The sequence below is a fragment of the Cyprinus carpio genome, chromosome A15 (assembly GCF_018340385.1).
Source record: "Cyprinus carpio isolate SPL01 chromosome A15, ASM1834038v1, whole genome shotgun sequence".
NCBI classification, from domain to species: Eukaryota; Metazoa; Chordata; class Actinopteri; order Cypriniformes; family Cyprinidae; genus Cyprinus; species Cyprinus carpio.
This window is the reverse complement of record NC_056586.1, coordinates 16,827,883-16,845,719: the sequence shown is the minus strand read 5'-3', so window position 1 is coordinate 16,845,719 and position 17,837 is coordinate 16,827,883. Positions and strand designations below refer to the sequence as shown.

The window sequence follows — 17,837 nt, the reverse complement described above, 5'->3', positions numbered from 1 at the left end:
ATTCTGGTGTTCAGTGGCAAATACCAATCAAGCTACACGGTGCCAGGCAGTGAGCACAGAGCCCACTATAGGAGGTGAGGGGCTCAGGCCACCCTCATGAAGTCTGTTTCTGATTGTTTTCTCAGAGGCATTCACACCAGTGGCCTGCTGGAGGTCATTTTGTAGGGCTCCGGCAGTGCTCATCCTGTTCCTCCTTGCACACAAAGGAGCAGATACAGGTCCTGCTGATGGGTTAAGGACCTTCTACTGCCCTGTCCAGCTCTCCTAGAGTAACTGCCAGTCTCCTGGAATCTCCTACATGCTCTTGAGACTGTGCTGGGAGACACAGCAAACCTTCTGGCAATGGCACATATTGATGCACCATCCTGGAGGAGTTGGACTGCATGTGCAACCTTCGTAGGGTCCAGGTATCGCCTCATGCTACCAGTAGTGACACTGACCCTACCCAAATGCAAAACTAGTGAAAAACAATCACAAAAGATGAGTAGGGAAAAATTTCAGTGGCCTCCACCTGTAAAACCATTCCTGTTTTGGGGGTTTTCTAATGGTTGCCCATCTAGTGCACCTGTTGTTAATTTTATTAACACCAAAGCAGCTGAAATGAATTAACAACCCCTCTACTACGTAACTGAGCAGATCAATGTCCCAGAAGTTTAATTTACTTGATGCTATACTCTGATTAAAAAGTGTTCCTTTAATTTTTTTTGAGCAGTGTATATATATATATATATATATATATATATAATTATATATATATATATATATATATATATATATATATATATATATATATATATATATATCCCCTCCAGTAACTTCATCGACCTCCACTTTAAATTGAAAACCTTGTTTTGGTATCTAGTTTTAATTTTATTTGCACAAGAAACTGTTTTTTGTATGTTGAGGCTAGATTTGTCTGTATCTAAGATAATGTATATGTTTAGGGAAAAAGCAAAGGACTCAAATTTTTAATTAATAAAGCGTGAATAAATTTCAGTATTTGAAATTTATAATTCCATGTTTTTTTTTTTCATGACTTTGTACAATTTTATTAATTTACTTTTCCAGCCTAATTTGTAACAATATTTTCTGAATATGTAATATCTTAATATTTATAAAGAAAATATAATTTCACGGATTATTAATTTTTTTTTTAAGACTATTTTGTTTTAGTTTTTTTTGAATATTAACCCGTTTTTTAATGCTTAATCTAAGATTTGTATGTTTGGGGGATTAAAGTTTTTTCTTAGGTACAACACGAATAAATGAACAATACACTGCAATATTTAAAACTCATTTTATTTTAGAAATTATGATTTTATTCATTAAATTCAACCTTTTTGGGTCTCCGGTCCTATAGGGGGCGACAACATGCCCGAGCGCAATTATAACAGCTGACAGACAATCACGAAGAAGTGTTCTGTTGTCATGGCGGTGTTTTAAACTGCCTGACACTTCCTATAAACACGTCTTGATTTTAGCTTCTGTTTACCAACTGTCTGTCATGTTAAAATATAATAACACGGATTTACTTGTCGGTTGTCAATTTACTGAGTGTTTTCGTGTGATAAATCAATTGCTTTTTGCAGTCGATCGGATCAGTAAGTAGAGAATTATTTGCTCTGGGAAAGACTAACGTTACTCAAGCCGGATTGTTTGAATTTATTACTTCCATCAAGACAGTTCGTAAAAATATTATCAGGATGATTTCAGATTTGCAAAAAGGGTCTGCTGTGACCATTGGTGAACTGAGCTATGTGAGTCGTGAATGGATTATAAAAGGCTCCTCTGGGTCACATATCACTGGTCTGCAAACACAGGTACTGATACAAGATCATATTTTATATGTATTGTCCTATATAATGTATTGCTGCATGCTGTATTTTTATGCATTTGATAAAACTTGAATTTGGTTGTCCAAGCTTCTCCTTCATTCTTATTGGTTCTGATTCTTCTCATCACAGCTCCAGTTCAATAACAGAGTGACACCCAGTGTTCTTAACTGAGCCTTCCTCCATCATAATAGAGAAATGTATACCCTGTACTGAGAGGAAGGATGATCTGGAGAGCTGCAGCAGCTCCGTAAGTCTCTCAGTCCATTTGCATTATATTGCAAAACATCTAACCAAGTGATAAGTGTACAAATACTTTTGGGCCACTGTACATCAAAATGAAATCAGTATTGAATTATTTGTCTTGTGTGGAAGTGGTTTGTAGAGTGAGCTGGCTGCTGCCTTTGCAGGTATTTGATTTCAGGGTATTGCAAAAGAAAATCTGAGATTTTGTTATTGAATGCAGGCAGCAGACTGACAGGAAAATCCCACAGGACCTCACAAGAATTGGTGAAGGAGCGCAGCGAAGTTCTGAGGGCAGGGCTAGAGAACCTCTTACATCATCAAAAACTGAGAGAGGCAGAAGCACAGAAACCAAACAAAACTACCAGTGCCATCAACCCAGACCATGTTATTATTTTTTTTATTATTATTAAAAACTATTTATTTATACTTATTTATAGCTCTACTTTTTATTGAAATACACTACCTTTCAAAATTTTTGAGTCAATAAGATTTTGAAAGAAGTTGCTTTTATTCAGCAAAGATGCATTAAATTGATCAAAAGCGGCAGTAAAAATAGTTATTTTAAATAAGTGCTGTTTAATTAACATAAAATAGTCATGAAAAATGTATCAAGGTTTCCACAAAATCATTACGCAACACAATTGTTTTTTTTAACATTGATAATAATAAGAAAAGTTTCTTGATCACCAAATCATAATATTATAATTTTTTTCTGAAGGATCATGAGATATTGAGACTGGAGTGGCTGCTGAAAATTCAGCTTTGCTATCACAGGAATAAATGACTTTTTAAGATATATTAAAACAGAAAGCAGATCTTTTAAATTGTAATAATATTTCACAAAATGACAGTTTTTGTATCGTATTTCTGATAAAATAAATGCAGCCTCGTTGAGCATAAAAGACTTAAATTGAGCGTAAGAGATTTAAATAGTTGTGTATGTTTGTAGATATCTTTGATTTAAAATCATTTTCAAAAAAAAAAAAAAAAAAGACACACTGCCTATCATTCAGCAGGCCGGTCATGTTTGTGATGCCAGCTTCCAGCAGGCCACTGTCTCATCCCAACTGAGGGAAAACCAGGTACCTCAAAAAGAGGCCACTGTGCCTTGGATACAAACATCCCCTCGCTCTCCTCCTCGCCCACAGTCAGTACATCTTGCACACAGCACTTGACATGCTTGCACCTTTGTGTTTTCCTAATATATCTGTATATATACACATGTATAGTGCGTTGTCTAGCCGGCCAGAGCCCATATGTCTGTTCTCACCTAAAAAGAGCACTGAAAAGCAGAAGCCACAGACCAGACCCAGTGGCAGCACACAGCTCAGCCCTTCATCACATGACAGGAATCAAGCACAAAATGAAGCCCTTAGGCATGTAATGAACCCTCTTTTTCAGTTATTTAAGACATTTCATTATCACTGGGCTCTCTTTCTAACTAAACGATCTTCATTATGATCCTCAATTGTGTCGTTAAATGCTCATGTTCGCTGATGTAGATGATATTTTTTAGCTGTTGAGTATGAGACTGCAGTAGATGCTTATGTGCTATTATTAGACAAGCCTGGCTGGACAGGGTGACTGCAGACAGACAAACAGAACTAAATCGTTTGAGTAAAGAGGAGGATGACTGCATTAACAAACGACAGCAGCTCCCTCATTATTATAGTTAACCAGTGGTTCAATGAACTGTGTATGCAAGAAATGAATTTTGCTGCTTGTTTCATTAAGTTAATTAAATTAAAATGAGCTAATACAATGCATTTCTTGAACATTTTATCACGAAACTTCACTTGCAATCAATTTAAATTGATGTGTAAATGTAAGTTGACAATCCATTTGCATTGGGGATACTTGATTAATGATGTATAAAAATCCATATCTAGACAAACTGGCTGAATTTTTTAAGTCTCATATCACTTATGTAGTTAATTTAACTTAATAAACATACCACCACATTTGGTTATTTTTTCTTTTTCATATTATATGCCAGAAAAATAGGCAAAAATGGAAGACATTTATAAAATATTATATATATATATATATATATGTAATACTTGTATATTTAATATTGTAATAAAATATTATATATGCATAAAGTTTTAATAATAAAGCATAACTTTGGAAAGGGTTCATTTAACTTTCTATTTTTTGAGTGTATGTTTGCACTGATGTGTATTAATATGTGGCCATGGTAGGACCACAGTGCCCTCTCCAACACAGTTGGCGGAAAAAGCTGAGCAGGCCGCTAGAGAGAGGATTCAACCTTTGTTGGATCAAGCACAGGTAAACACATCCATCTGATGTTTTTCCCAAATAATTTCTGATATGTTAGTGTATCAGCAGGAGATATAAATCCTTTTAAGTCGGAGTGTACTATTTGGAACATTTCTCCCTAATATTTTAATGTTCTTCCCTTTGGGAATCTGACAGCTGTTGTGTGTGTGTGTGTTGGATGTAAATAGAGAATCCTGTCTCTACTGCTTTTGTCTCATATTTGTACGGCAGGTGGTTGGAACAGGAAGTGACACACTCAGAGAGCGGCTGAAGGTTGCAGATAAGGTGAGAACCCACACTTTTTTTCAGAAGTCAGAAAGAGCTTTATTGCCAAATATGTTTACACACACACAAGGAATTTGTCTTGGCAACAGGAGGCTGTTCTGGTGGTCGGTGCTCTGTATTGATTTTCTTAGCTCTTTTTATCACTCTGGAGGTGTAAAGATCTTGAAAGTTGGGCAGGGGTGAACCAATAATCTTATCAGCCATCCCGACTGTCCGTTGTAGTCTCTTGATGTCTGAATTGGTAGCTGAACCAAACCAGACAGTTATGGATGAGCACGGTATGAACTCAGTGATGGCCGAGTAGAACTGTGCGAAGGACAAACTGAGCGAAGATCTTCTGGAGGACGCCGCTTGAGCACTCTGGGTAACTGAGAGGCAGCAGGTGGCAGAGAATGATGCTGAAAGGCAGCTGCAGGGCCCCACATTAGAGAGCTTGTGGATGAGGATGGAAGAGATGGAGGTCATTGTGTGGGACTATCAGATTTGGAGTTTGGACTGATGCCACACTTTTTTTAATGTAGTGGATTGAACTTGATATATTTCCTTTTTATTTGTATTTATTATTATTATTATTATTATTATTATTAAAAGGTTATTAAAAGTTAAAAGTAACAGTTATAACAATAATATGAAATTATTATAAAGTAATGATAAAATAAAAAACAGAAAGTTGTTATTATTATAACAATTATAATAATACTGTTATTATATAAAAAAAGAAATGATTAAATATGATTAAAATAAAAAATAATAAAGGGCTTATTGTATTATCATTATCATTATTATTTACTATTTTATTTTTTCTTTGCAATATTTTAATTGGTTAAAAAAAATACATTCATAAATGAAAATTTCTAAATAATATACAAATTAAATTACATTTAAGAAAATGAAATTAACTATGAAATCACATGACTCACAAAGCTCTATTTTGTTACCCAGAGAGACCAGGAAGAAGTGCATCGACGCTTTGCTATGATCTCGTACTCTGACCCTCTTATCTGGGAAAAAGGCACAGGTGAGTCACAGGGCCCAGATAGACCATTTACATTCCCCAATTGATAGTAGACAGGAAGACTGACAAAAGCAGTTATCAGTTGTCCTTTCGGGAGCATCAGAAGGTCAGTCTCAGCATCTTCCCACTTTGTCCCTGAGAGACAGACTAGTATGTGCTCTGCATTTTGTATGGCTGACATGACCGTGATTTCCACAAGATGGCAGCAATGTAAAACGTCTTGTGTGTTGCAGCTGCTCTTAGAAATATTACTAGCTCTAGGCCACCCTCTCCTCAGCCAATCCGACTGATGGAACCAGTCCTGAATGTACTCGGTACGGCCGACATCCTCCTGCAAAAGCCAGTGGAGACTGGGTGAGTGACTATCGGCTGATTATATACTGTACTGCCTGCATATATATCAGGCACATTTGGATCAGTCACAATTGAACACAACTGCACATTGACCAGAGTGTTTTTTGCACTGCATTATCTGTCTGTTTAGGGAATATTCAATAACAGCGACATTGAAATTGAATTCCAAAATATCTGCTGGTAAAAGCCAGTCTCCCTCCCTTCGCCTCCTCCTTCTATAGTTCTGCCAAGACAGAGAGAGAGCCTCGCTTCTCTCTGCCCAAAGCTTTGGCAGCAGCTGTGGCTCAGTAAATTAATGAGGAAAATAAAAGAATAAAATGGGACAGTCTTGAGGGCATGAGAGTTGTCTAAAGCGAGAGGGGCATGAAGGGAAAATTGAGTGGAACAGGTTCAATAGATATATTAGAAGATTAAAATCCTTTCTCCTCAGCCTCAGCTCGCAGCAAGGCTCTGAACGCGGTGTAAACAGTCAGCCTCGACTTTCTTTTTCTCTCTCAATGTTGGAGCACAATGTCTACACAAACTTCAAAGCACCATCTCATGTCTAATCTCAGGGAATTACAGGATCTACAAGCCTTTCAAGGGTGCATTCTGTCTGCTACATACCGACTAAAATTATCAACATACCGTTCAACAATTTACATTTGCATTTATTCATGTAGCATTTATTCAAATGCTTTTATCAAAGCGACAACACAAGCAAATCATTCTAAATGCTGCAATACAATGCAAGTTTCAAAGGTAGAAACTAATATAATGATGTAAGTGTGACAGTAACAATTGAAGTGCTAATGGTTGTTGTTTTATTTATATATATATATATATATATATATATATATATATATATATATATATATATATATATATATATATATATATATATATATATATATATATATATATATATATATATATATGTATGTATGTATGTATGTATGTATGTATGTATGTATGTATATGTGTAGGCAAATGCTAAAGCAATGTCTACCTATTCTTGCTGCCTCTGTTATCTCAAGTCAGTGAGCCACATGCTTCAAACTTCAATCTGGAACCGTTACAGACAGAGGGGACTGATAGAGACACTGTAATCCTTTTATAGTAATGTTTGTGTTACCATACCTTTACATGTAAGCATATTCAGTTAACATCCCTGACAGTAAACGCAAGGACTGGTTAGCCCCACTCGGAGATTTGTTTATTCTCCCTGTATTCCGGTGCACCCACCATGGGCATTTGGTTTAGCATGGATGTCACAGGCTGCAGAGAACTGAGGCTGCATGGGCCATGGTTTCTCTCCACTGCCCCTGATCTGAACCATTGTTTGGATTTATTTATCCTCAGCCAGTCACTTAATGCTGACAGAAAACATCGGCTCTAAAATGTCACTGCACCAGGAGACTATTCTTTAGTCTCTCTTACTGTGTCTGAGTTGGAACATGAGCAATGACTGTGACCACGATTAAGATCCCTCTGGAGAAATCCAGTGAGCTGCAGTGACTGATAGGGATGCAGGGATCAAGGCTCTGTCAGTTATACTGGCAGTTTTCCAAGAAAAAAAAAATCACAGTAGAAGATTATTTTTGGGTTTGGTAAGATTTAAAAAAATGTTTTTGAAAGAAGCCTTTTACACCAAGACTGCATGTTTTTTTTTGTTTGTTTGCTTTTAAATGGGATGCACTAACTTTTTTTCACAATACTGCAGTTAGTAAGTAGTCTTTTATCAGTTGGTTATATCCAAAACAGCTTTATATTACACTCAGTGCTCTCACCATATTTTGAAGGACAAGATCTTGACATCACTTCAAGATCATTCTCTGCTAATGAAAAGCCAGCTGGCCAACTAATGCGATATTTTATTACTCTGACTCAGAAAATGGCTGTCACTGAAAGCTTTTTCAAGTTATTTTTGACTAATCCTTCCAAAAGAAGTGTTCTGCGGTCATCCTGCTTGCAGAGTGTAATGATGACTTGGCAACATGCTGCTCGTTTAAAAGCCACATAAATGGACATTACACTCATGATCAGAAAGTTACAGTCAATCTGCTCATCAGCTGTCTCTTAATGCCATTTATTCTTCTGGCCTCATTTGTTAATTCTATCCTTATGTTACAGTTTTATATATTAGAATCAACCTAATGGTTCAATCAAACTCTCAGTGAGCATTTTACATCCGTTTCTGCAGCTTATTTACATCAGAATGGATAATTATTGGGCGGATGTGGCCGGGAAAGATAAAACTCATGGAAAATGAATTATGCAAAGCATTATGGTAATTACTCGGCTTTTAGTATAGCCACTAAAGGCCAAGGCCGAACAGAGGATTTATGATGAGAAACCAGTAAAACTTCATTTGCGTATGAAATGTGCCACTAGAGGGAGCAAGTTCTGGGGTCTTTGTGTCGATGTAGTGCATGCTCACGGGAGGCCATTTGCGGAGCGGATATTGGGCCCTGATGTTGATTATCATGCAGAGTCTATTATTTGTTGATTACCTGTGTAGACAACACACTGTTTGACATGCAAATACAGCAGAGTTTGTAAATGCCACACACAAACCGATTGGGGATTTATGCGGTTCATTTGTTACTGCTAGACTGGTTGCGAAGCAGCAATGTGCGTCCTTACTGTAGCACAATAGAGAGCTGTCAGTGTGGCTTTTTATTTATTTTTTTTAATATTCAGAGAACCATTTTGGCTGTTAGATGTTAGGGGGCCAGGGGGAGAAGCTAAGAAGCTCTGCTGGAACATAATCAATCACCGTGCCTGATTTGTAATGAAACTCAATACAAGTGTTTGCTTCTCGGTTTTTCTCCCTCTGTGATTTGTTTTGATTTTTCTATTAGTGGGTTGTAAAGTCAAGTGTCATTTGATGCTGCCATAAAAGCATTAAACAGACCAATCTGAGCACTGAAATCACCAGACACTCCTCTTCCATTCTAGTCCATTTTAGTACGCTCCTTTAACATCAATATTTCACACAATTAACAGACAGAGAGGAAGGATTTTGATGTAAAAGAGAATTGGGCAACATTTCTGTTTTCTTTATGCTTAACTAAGGTTATATTTCAAGTCAACATAAAATGCCATTCAGTCAGTGTTGCACTGGATTGGATTTTTTTCATTTACACATCTGAGAGAGTGTGTGATCCACCACTGCTCATTCAGAGCTCAAAGAGATCAATGCGGAGCCCATGGTGAGGCTGTGGCTTTTGGTTTGATCCCTATTCTCTGTTCTCTAACCTTTTATTTCATATCGCCATTTCTTTTTCTTTCTCTCCATCTCTTTCTCCATCTGACCTTCATTCAGCTAGTCTCCCTCTCCCTGTCCGACTCCTCAACTGTAACCTTGCTGCTGGTGATTGCTTCTCACTGGATTAAAGGTGCAAATTGCAGCCCTGTAGCTTTATTGGTTTTGATCTCTGGCTTCTGAATATTGATGGAGCATTGGTCGCCCAGAATCTCATTCACTGACTTTTACACATCTCATTTCTGTTTGCACAACCTTATTACAGCTGGCTTTCTCCATTATATCACTCCTGATCTGTTCAGGTCAAACGATGTCTGTATCCTGTGGTCTGCTGCTTTTCTGGCCCATTCTGTGTTCCTTACAAGAACTTCAATAAACAAGTCTGATGAATTTTTTTATTAAAAGAACTTGTGAGACATTTGCTTAAGGAACAGGACTACAAGCTTTTGCAGCTATTTAAAGCACAGAATGGCAATGACACGCATGTAATGTTATGTATGAAAAAAATATTCACTATGTTTTTTTAATGTATTTATTTATGAAGTATTTAATATTTATTACAAAAAAAGTTGCATACTAGTTACTACATTTGAATTTGAACTAGTATCTTGTATGTAGTATGAATCTATGTTTTCTATATGGTACGAACATGGGTCGTATGAATGGAATTCAGTATACTACATCCACCATGTTGATATGGTCATGTGACCTACAGCATCAGTTTTGTACTACTGTATATACTACTCTTTTTTTATTTATTTTTTTAATTCTTTTTTTGCATACTGTTTTTCGCATACTATATAGTAGAGAAGTATTTGATTTCGGATGCAATGTATATTTGAATGGTAGTGTAATACTTTATAACAATTAACTATTAAATCATTAATAGTAAAATAATTCTCATTTGCATAAATCCTTCTGCAAGCTCAACAAAGTCTACAAAGAACAGTATTTTGTTATTCAGTATTGCATAATACAAGGCTTGTTTTCATAGAATATACATCTTGAAACTCATTTTCAGGTCTGTATTATCTGTATTCAGTGATTAATTTTGTCAAACTGATTTAAAACCAGTCTGATATTTTTTTCATTTTTTTTTATTTCACCCTCCTTGTAACCTGCAACATGCTATTGCACACTGGAGACGTAAGGAATTCACTTTAGCTCTTGTTTTACAGGTGTTAACTTGTAACCTGTTGATACTGGATATCTTATTGTTGACAAATCTTCCCCAAGAACAAGTTCTCATAATCTCACTCTGCATCTCCCTTGCCTCATGCTGTCTACCAAACACCGGAGCGTGTGCACAAGTCAGCCCAGCATTGTGTCTGCTCCTATAAATCACATGTGGAGCGTTGTTTTTTTCTGCTTATGACTTCTGGAGCTGTTGTTAAAAGAAGGGGAGAAATTTGGTCATTATTTTTGGTTCTCAACTGTGCCTCGCCAAGCTTGTTTTGACACAGGATGCCTGGAGAACGTTTGCGTGTTTCCTTATGCATATGTGTGTTCATTTTAACATCTTACTGAACTGCTTGTGTGTTAATTTCTTTCAGCAACTCATTTGACCATTTCTTGCTTATGACTACAGAGCTGAATTAACACAGATGACCCCTTCTAATTTAAATCCCTTAATTGAGTGCTTATCTCAACCGTCCTTTCAACTGTTCATGCCATTTTTGTTCACACTGTGTAACCGCTCAAAGTTTGACATTATTCTCCTGGCTGTGGTCAAATTCTCAGTTCTCCAGAGTGTCACAACATGCCCAAAACGCTTGAGGTAGCTGTTAGCTGGAGCGGTATTCTATTAGTCGCACAAAGAGGGCGCCTTGCGGGAACAGTAAAGGGGAAGTGATTGCACAATAGCCATGCCGGCCCCTATAATGTTCCATTAGAGAATAAATGGCCCTTGTACATTGTTGGCGGCCTTGCGCTGTAAATTCTAGACTGGGCTTGCGTCTAATATTGTGGATTAAAGGCAACCTGGAATATCAGTGTGAGGAGTTCCTTATTTCACAAAACCAGTCTTAAGTGTCAATTTTTTTAATACAACTATTTGAAAATCTGAAATCTGAGGGTGAAAGAAAATCGCCTTTGATGTTCAAATGAATTCTTAACAATGCATATTACTAATCAAAAATTAAGTTTTGATATATTTACGGTAGGAAATTTATAAATTATCTTCATGAATCATGATCTTTACTTAATATCCTAATGATTTTTGGCATAAAAGAAAAATCAATAATTTTGACCCATACAATGTTTTTTTGGCTATTGCTAAAAATATACCCCAGCAACTTAAGACTGGTTTTGTGGTCCAGGGTCACATATATGAAAGAGTATTTGTGCTTAAGCCATGACTCATAGAGTCTCTCTCTCTCTCTGTTTATATATTCTGGAGACTACTGCAATTGGCTTGTTACATTACAGACTAAATAGTACAAACTATACCGTCTTTCCTGTAGGCATAAGCTGTGCTACCCCCCAAAAAAACACATGAAAGACAAGCACAAGTACACCTGAAAATAATTTATGTTGCCTTAGAGGCACAAATTTGAAATTGTGACCTTTATGAAAGAGAGTGCAAAAACCATGAAAATTACTTTTTTTTCTTCTTTTCTTCTGTTTACAGGGCTGTATCAGACACATCAATACTAGATGAGGACTCTTTAACTTTAAATGACCCCAGTCATCCAGGAGAAAGCACACCAGGGGTTTATCTGACTGTGCCGCCCAGCATGCAGAGGAGTATCCAGAAATACTGGGAGAACCATGATGCCTTCCTGCACCTGGTCTCGCACAAGTCTCTGGGGAGCTTCAGTCCTTGGACAATAGCAGACAGGTTTGAATCTAATGATTGCATTATTAATAAAACATCTCAATCACCACTAAAGTGTGGGTTGAATTCATTAGATTAGAAATAATAGAAAATCACTTTACCATATATTTATTCCTAATCATGAGAATATGTTAATTAAAGTCTTTGACATTGTTACAGAAGCTGGAATTATCAAAATTAAACATTTCCCTTTCTTTGTGTTTTCAGTTTTAGCACTATGTTATGACCTCAAAATGCTTTTACCAGTGCATGATTTTTTGTTTTGTTTTGTTTTGTTTATTTCACCACCAAATTTGCAAATGAGTCCAACACTTACACATTTAGATCTCATTATCTGCATCTTAAAGCAGTGACTTCAGTAAACTGAACTATGTGTGTACTGAAGCTGCAGTGCGTATGCGGCACATAGACATCTAACCTAAACTGGCTCTTATTCATCACTGATATCTACAATTTTGTGACATATTTTCATTATTTTGTTTATGCTCAAGACACGTTCTTGGATTTATAAACACTAAAAGCTCAGCTCTTCTATTTGCACCCAGAGCAACAGCAGATTAGTCAAAATCCCCAGTGCATTTCCCGCAGTGACACAGCTACAAGGAGTTGAGATTGTTTACAGCCTCATGGCTATAATGAGCCTCGCACACGATGCCATTTTAAATGTAAATATTAACTCTGTTTTTTTGGTGGGTGCTAATGTAGAGCGTGCTCCTGTGCAAATGAGTGTCTTTGTTGTTCCACTAGTGCTCCTGCACGCCCACCCCGCCATTAGCATACTTAACAGAATTTTTAAGTTGGTGCAGTGCAGTGGATATTTATCAAGTCCTACTAGTCCACAGAGAACACACTTTTAACAACAGTGGGAAGAGGAACACAAAAACTAGAATATGATCCTAGTGCTTAGGTCTCATCTGTCAGACTTGATCCTCGTGGCATTGGCTGTGTGGGTGGTGAGAGAATTGTTGCAGAAATAATTTACAGAAAGGAGAAAGTGAGGAATCAAAAGTGAAAATATTTTTCTGTGTGCTGCAGCTTGAAAAAAGTATGAGTTATTGCATGGATATAAAAAGAAATTGAGGATTTTTTTATTTTATTATTGCAGAGGTCAGTGTAGCACCACAGAGACTCTGAATGGTTATTATTCCAGAGAAATAGAGAAGATGGGAAATGTCACGGCAATTAGTATTGCTGCTGGGAATGTGTGCGGGCACTTGTCAGTTTACAGTGCATTGTGGGTAATAAGAGCCTTCAAGGCAGTCAAGGCCTTGAGTGAGCACAGACTGACCGGGCTCTGCTCTTTACACAGAGGAAGTTTAAAAGCCTAAAAGAAAAGATTTAGATGATCTAATCACTCCCCTAAAGAGATAGAAAGAAGTTTTTTTATTTTTAATGTGGAGAGAAAACAAACTGCCATTTTTGTCTTCTTTATATACTATTATAGTATTTATTAATGTTTTGAATGAAGTATGAGAAGCATCGTCAGAGAGTACACAGTATGCGTTCAGCAAGTGTTTTCTAAAATGGCACTACGGTGATGAGGGGAGAGACAGAGGAGACGACTTGTTGAATAAAATCATTATTTTTGTTTTATTTGCATACAAAAAGTATTCTTGTTGCTTCATAATGTTACGGTTAAATCACTGATGGCAGATGGACTGTTCTGACGATGCTTTTCATACTTTTCTGGACCTTGACAGTGTATTTTACTTGGCAGTCTATGGGATAGTCTCAAGCCTCCCAGTTTTCATCCAAAATATCTTAAATTGTGTTATGAAGACGAACAAAGCTTTTATGGGTTTGGAACGACATGGGGGTAAGTGATTAATGACAAAATTTTGAGGTGGAGTATCCCTTTAAGTTTATTTAATTTTAAGCTTTATTTTTATTTTTCAAAAAAATAAATAAAAATAAAAAGATTATTTTTAATAGTTCGTTTTAGTTTATCAGTAACAATACTGACTCAAAAATATACCCAACATTTTTTTTTTCTCTCTCTCTCTCTCTGAATGAGTCATTTATAATGACTAAAGAATAGTTCCATATTTTTGGGTGAACTATCCCTTTAATGTAAAATGATCAGTAAGTGCAGTGTAACTGTAACTCTCTTTTCCCTTGTTTCCTGCAGTCTGGCTGATGAGCTAATGGCTGAGGCTCTGGCTGATGTGGCGGCAGAGTTCCAGGATGTTTGCGAAGAGTATGCGGAAGCTGGAGTTCCTCCAGCCTGTCCAGTCTCCCACCACATCAATATCATAGAGACTCCTTATAAACAACTTAGAAGCAATGACATTTTGATATGTTTTTGGAACTGAACATCGTCATATCCAGATTTATATTTTTTTATGTTTTTCCAGGAATTACGTTTAAATATTGGACTTTACAATCCCTGAATAGAACCTGCTGGTTAGAGCTCAGTTTATACTCAGATGGGCATTTCTGTTGTAATGTGAAACCTCAGTGGGTGGTCTGACTTTTAAATGCAAACAGATGCTTTTTAGCACACGGCTAACAAATGTCACATCAATGTGCCATAATCCATACAACCTTCTTTGTGCGTTAGTCAATGCATTAGTCGACTTCTGCGGTAGCTATTCAGCATAGACAAAAGCCTTAAAAGAACCTCTACATTATTAATGCATTGCAAATGATAAGATTTTTGCTGTTTTCTATAAATACCTCCCACTAGAGGGTTAACACGCTCGCTTCCTCTTGAATAAGAATTAAGGGATGCAGTAATGCTGTCCATATCAGAACGCAAACTTGTTACTTTGTGGACTGATTTCATACACTCTAAAACATATGTTTTGTTTCTCTGTGCTAATTGTCTTTAAGTTCACTATAAGCATCCATATGTTGCCCAGCGTGATTGGACAGGTGAGGTATATTTAGAGTGTGTGTATAGTTTATATGTCAGAGCCTGAGGGGAAAATAGCCTCCAGATGGGTCCAGATGTTGTGCTGGGAATGTGCATGGACAGGACAACTAGGGCCTAAGCACTGTAGTATTTACAAGCATTTTTACCATAGGGTCTGTGTGTTGAAATGTACATACCTATAGCTCTTATATAACTAAGTAAAACTATAATAATCAGAAAGTGCATAGTTTAGACATATTAAGGAGTATAAAATGAGGGTCCGTGTCTTTTGAGGGCTTTTTATGGCTTTAAAAGTATTGGTTGTCCCTTTATTGCTTAACTGTAATGCAGTACACAGATTTTAGGGTACGTTTCTTAACCTGTCAAGTTCTAGTTTAAACCCCCAGATGTGAGTCACCGGTTTCTTCCCAGTGTTCAGCAATCTACATATTTGTGAAAAATGCTAAAAGCAAATTAACAGCACAAGTAACTGCATTTGCCAGCAAATTCTAGGCTTTGTGCCATGAACTATTATGAATGCTGTGATGGGGATATATGAATATAGTCACCAATTTGGCATGAACTTGTTCTTGTTTTGTTTTTTTCTATTGCTGGTGAAAGATACCTGTTGAATTTGTATTGTATTTATAATCATGATTTAATTTATAATGAAAATAAATGTTTTAAAATGGCTCTTCCAGGCATCTCCCTTGCCTTGGCATATTTTACTCCATGCCCTGAATGAAATAGTTTTTTTTAAAGAAAAAGTTAAATTAATATCCATTTTTTCCTGCATCCAGCCGGTGCAATCAATGTTATCTATCTTTCTACTTGTCTGACCTGCAGGCTGTTCTGCTGCTGCTTTTACAAGAAACACAATGCAATGTTTGGAGTCAGAATTGTTTTGTCCTTGGGTTTCCTGGCTGCTACAAATAGGTCAAGTCCCTAAAGGAGTGGAGTAATGCAACATGGGCAATTCCCTAGAATTAAAGCACTCCAGGCTTTACCTCTATCAATAGTCATTTAGAACTACTCGAGAACAGTTATTTGGGATACCTCATGTGCAGCAATGCCATATATTAGCCTGGGGTGAGAGCTGGATATAACTTGGAGTGGTTTTGTTTTCATACATGGCAACATAGAACACTTTTTCATAAAGACAGTGAGCTGTTAAACATGTATATGAAAAATGCACCATATTTGGCCTTGATTTTGTCATTTTGTCTTCCAATTACTGTTTGACAGCTACCACGAGAATCTATTTTATAGTCATTACAACCCAACATTAATCAGCTGAACTGCTGTAGGATTTACTGTGATGTGATGGAGTATTTAAAAGCCAGAGGAGGAATCATGACATGGTGATTTATGAAGAAGGTAACATTTTGCACAGTCATCTTACTATAGGACTACAGTTTGGCTATATACTGCTATTGGAAGGGTGAAGATATATTTCTGTTTTCAACTGCACAATGCCTTTTGCACTTCTGCTTTCACAGTGCAGATATTCAGTTTGCTGGCAGGCATGGACAGCGCCTGTGCTCCCCCAGCAATGCAACTGTTGTTTGTATCACACAGACGGTTTACGTATTTGTATTTTTTTGGTAATGTTTTGCTGTATTAGTTGGCTTGCCTAACTTTAAAATTACACCATGTTAGATAAAATTACGGAAATGAATATGTCATTATGGCTAAAATATCAAAACTAACTTGATTCTCCAATGGCTAAGGCTACTGGGCGTATTTTTGATTTCCTTATATAAATACTTATATTTGCAGTATAATCGTATTTCTTTTTATATAAAAAGTTATCGAGCTCAAACACACTGCTGGAATTCTTTTATTTATTACTTATCAGCGTTTGTTTAGTGTCATGTATATGATTTGCGTACTAACATCTTTAAGGAGGCGCTAGTGTAATATTATTATTTAAAGTACATAAAGGAATAAATAACTAATATTTGACGGAGGGTGGTCTGAAGCCTGCATGAAGTTCACTGCAGCTCGCGCAGAACCACTGGAGGCAGTCGAGCATCACACCTCAAGCTCAACAGGAGGAGAGGAGGACAGCAGCAAAGTCTGCACACATACAAACAGCCCCAAGTCCGCCTGACTTCAACACAAGGATCTCTCAGCGTTCATGGATACTCCCACCTTTGCATGTCATTTCCACGGAAGCTTCAAACATGAATCGCGCATAGACTTGAAATCGCTTCTCCCGCGCGCAGACAAGGACAGAGAAAAGAGACGTGCGCACTGTCCAAACTAACTGCAAAGACGCATGATGGCTAAAGAGATCAGAGGGAAAGGTAAGGAGAGATGTCTGTGTGTTATCTGTATGTGATATGACATTTCCGGAATTGACGTGCAAGCTGCGGGATCAAAGCAGACAGAGTAGACGGGCAGTTTGCTGCCTTCACTTTCCGCGTCAATCTGTTGGAATGCGTGATGAACCAGGGTTGTGTCTCAAAACCTAGTGAGCTGCCTCCCTGGACAGCGTTTTGGGGCGTCATGGGCGCATTCCAATGCTTAAGACGCCCCAAATGCAGTCCTGCTCACTTGGTTTTGACAGACAGTTCATACGTTGGCTTTTGCGTCACCTTAACATGTTCTCTTTACAGGAGTTTTCATCCATATCTGACCCAGGGATCCCCTACACAGACTCGCAGGCAAGGGACTGCTAATACAAAAATATTACGATATGATTAACGCTGTATAACTTTTAGAGATCGGTCTATATTGTATTCTAATGGCTGATTTGACCCAGAGATTAAACAAATGTCCAATAACTGATATCAAGAATCAGTTTTTTTTTTGATAAAATAATAAGACTATAAATCAATAAATAATAAATAATATTTATGGTTATTTACATCATTGTTGTTAAT

General features: G+C 37.0%; 1 protein-coding gene and 1 pseudogene across 2 annotated transcripts in view; both read left to right on the top strand.

Moving 5' to 3' along the window:
• Positions 1-1,423: 1,423 nt before the first annotated feature.
• Positions 1,424-15,642, top strand: LOC109079427 (annotated as a pseudogene).
• Positions 15,643-16,962: 1,320 nt separating this feature from the next.
• The window catches only part of LOC109066929 (membrane-associated phosphatidylinositol transfer protein 3-like), an 82,757-nt gene continuing 81,882 nt past the window's right edge, over positions 16,963-17,837 (top strand). For both annotated transcript variants that reach the window (XM_042771248.1, XM_042771246.1), the window contains exon 1: positions 16,963-17,258. In XM_042771248.1, the coding sequence (XP_042627182.1) occupies positions 17,231-17,258 (28 nt within the window). In that variant the 5' untranslated portion in view covers positions 16,963-17,230. The remainder of the gene's footprint in view (positions 17,259-17,837) is intronic.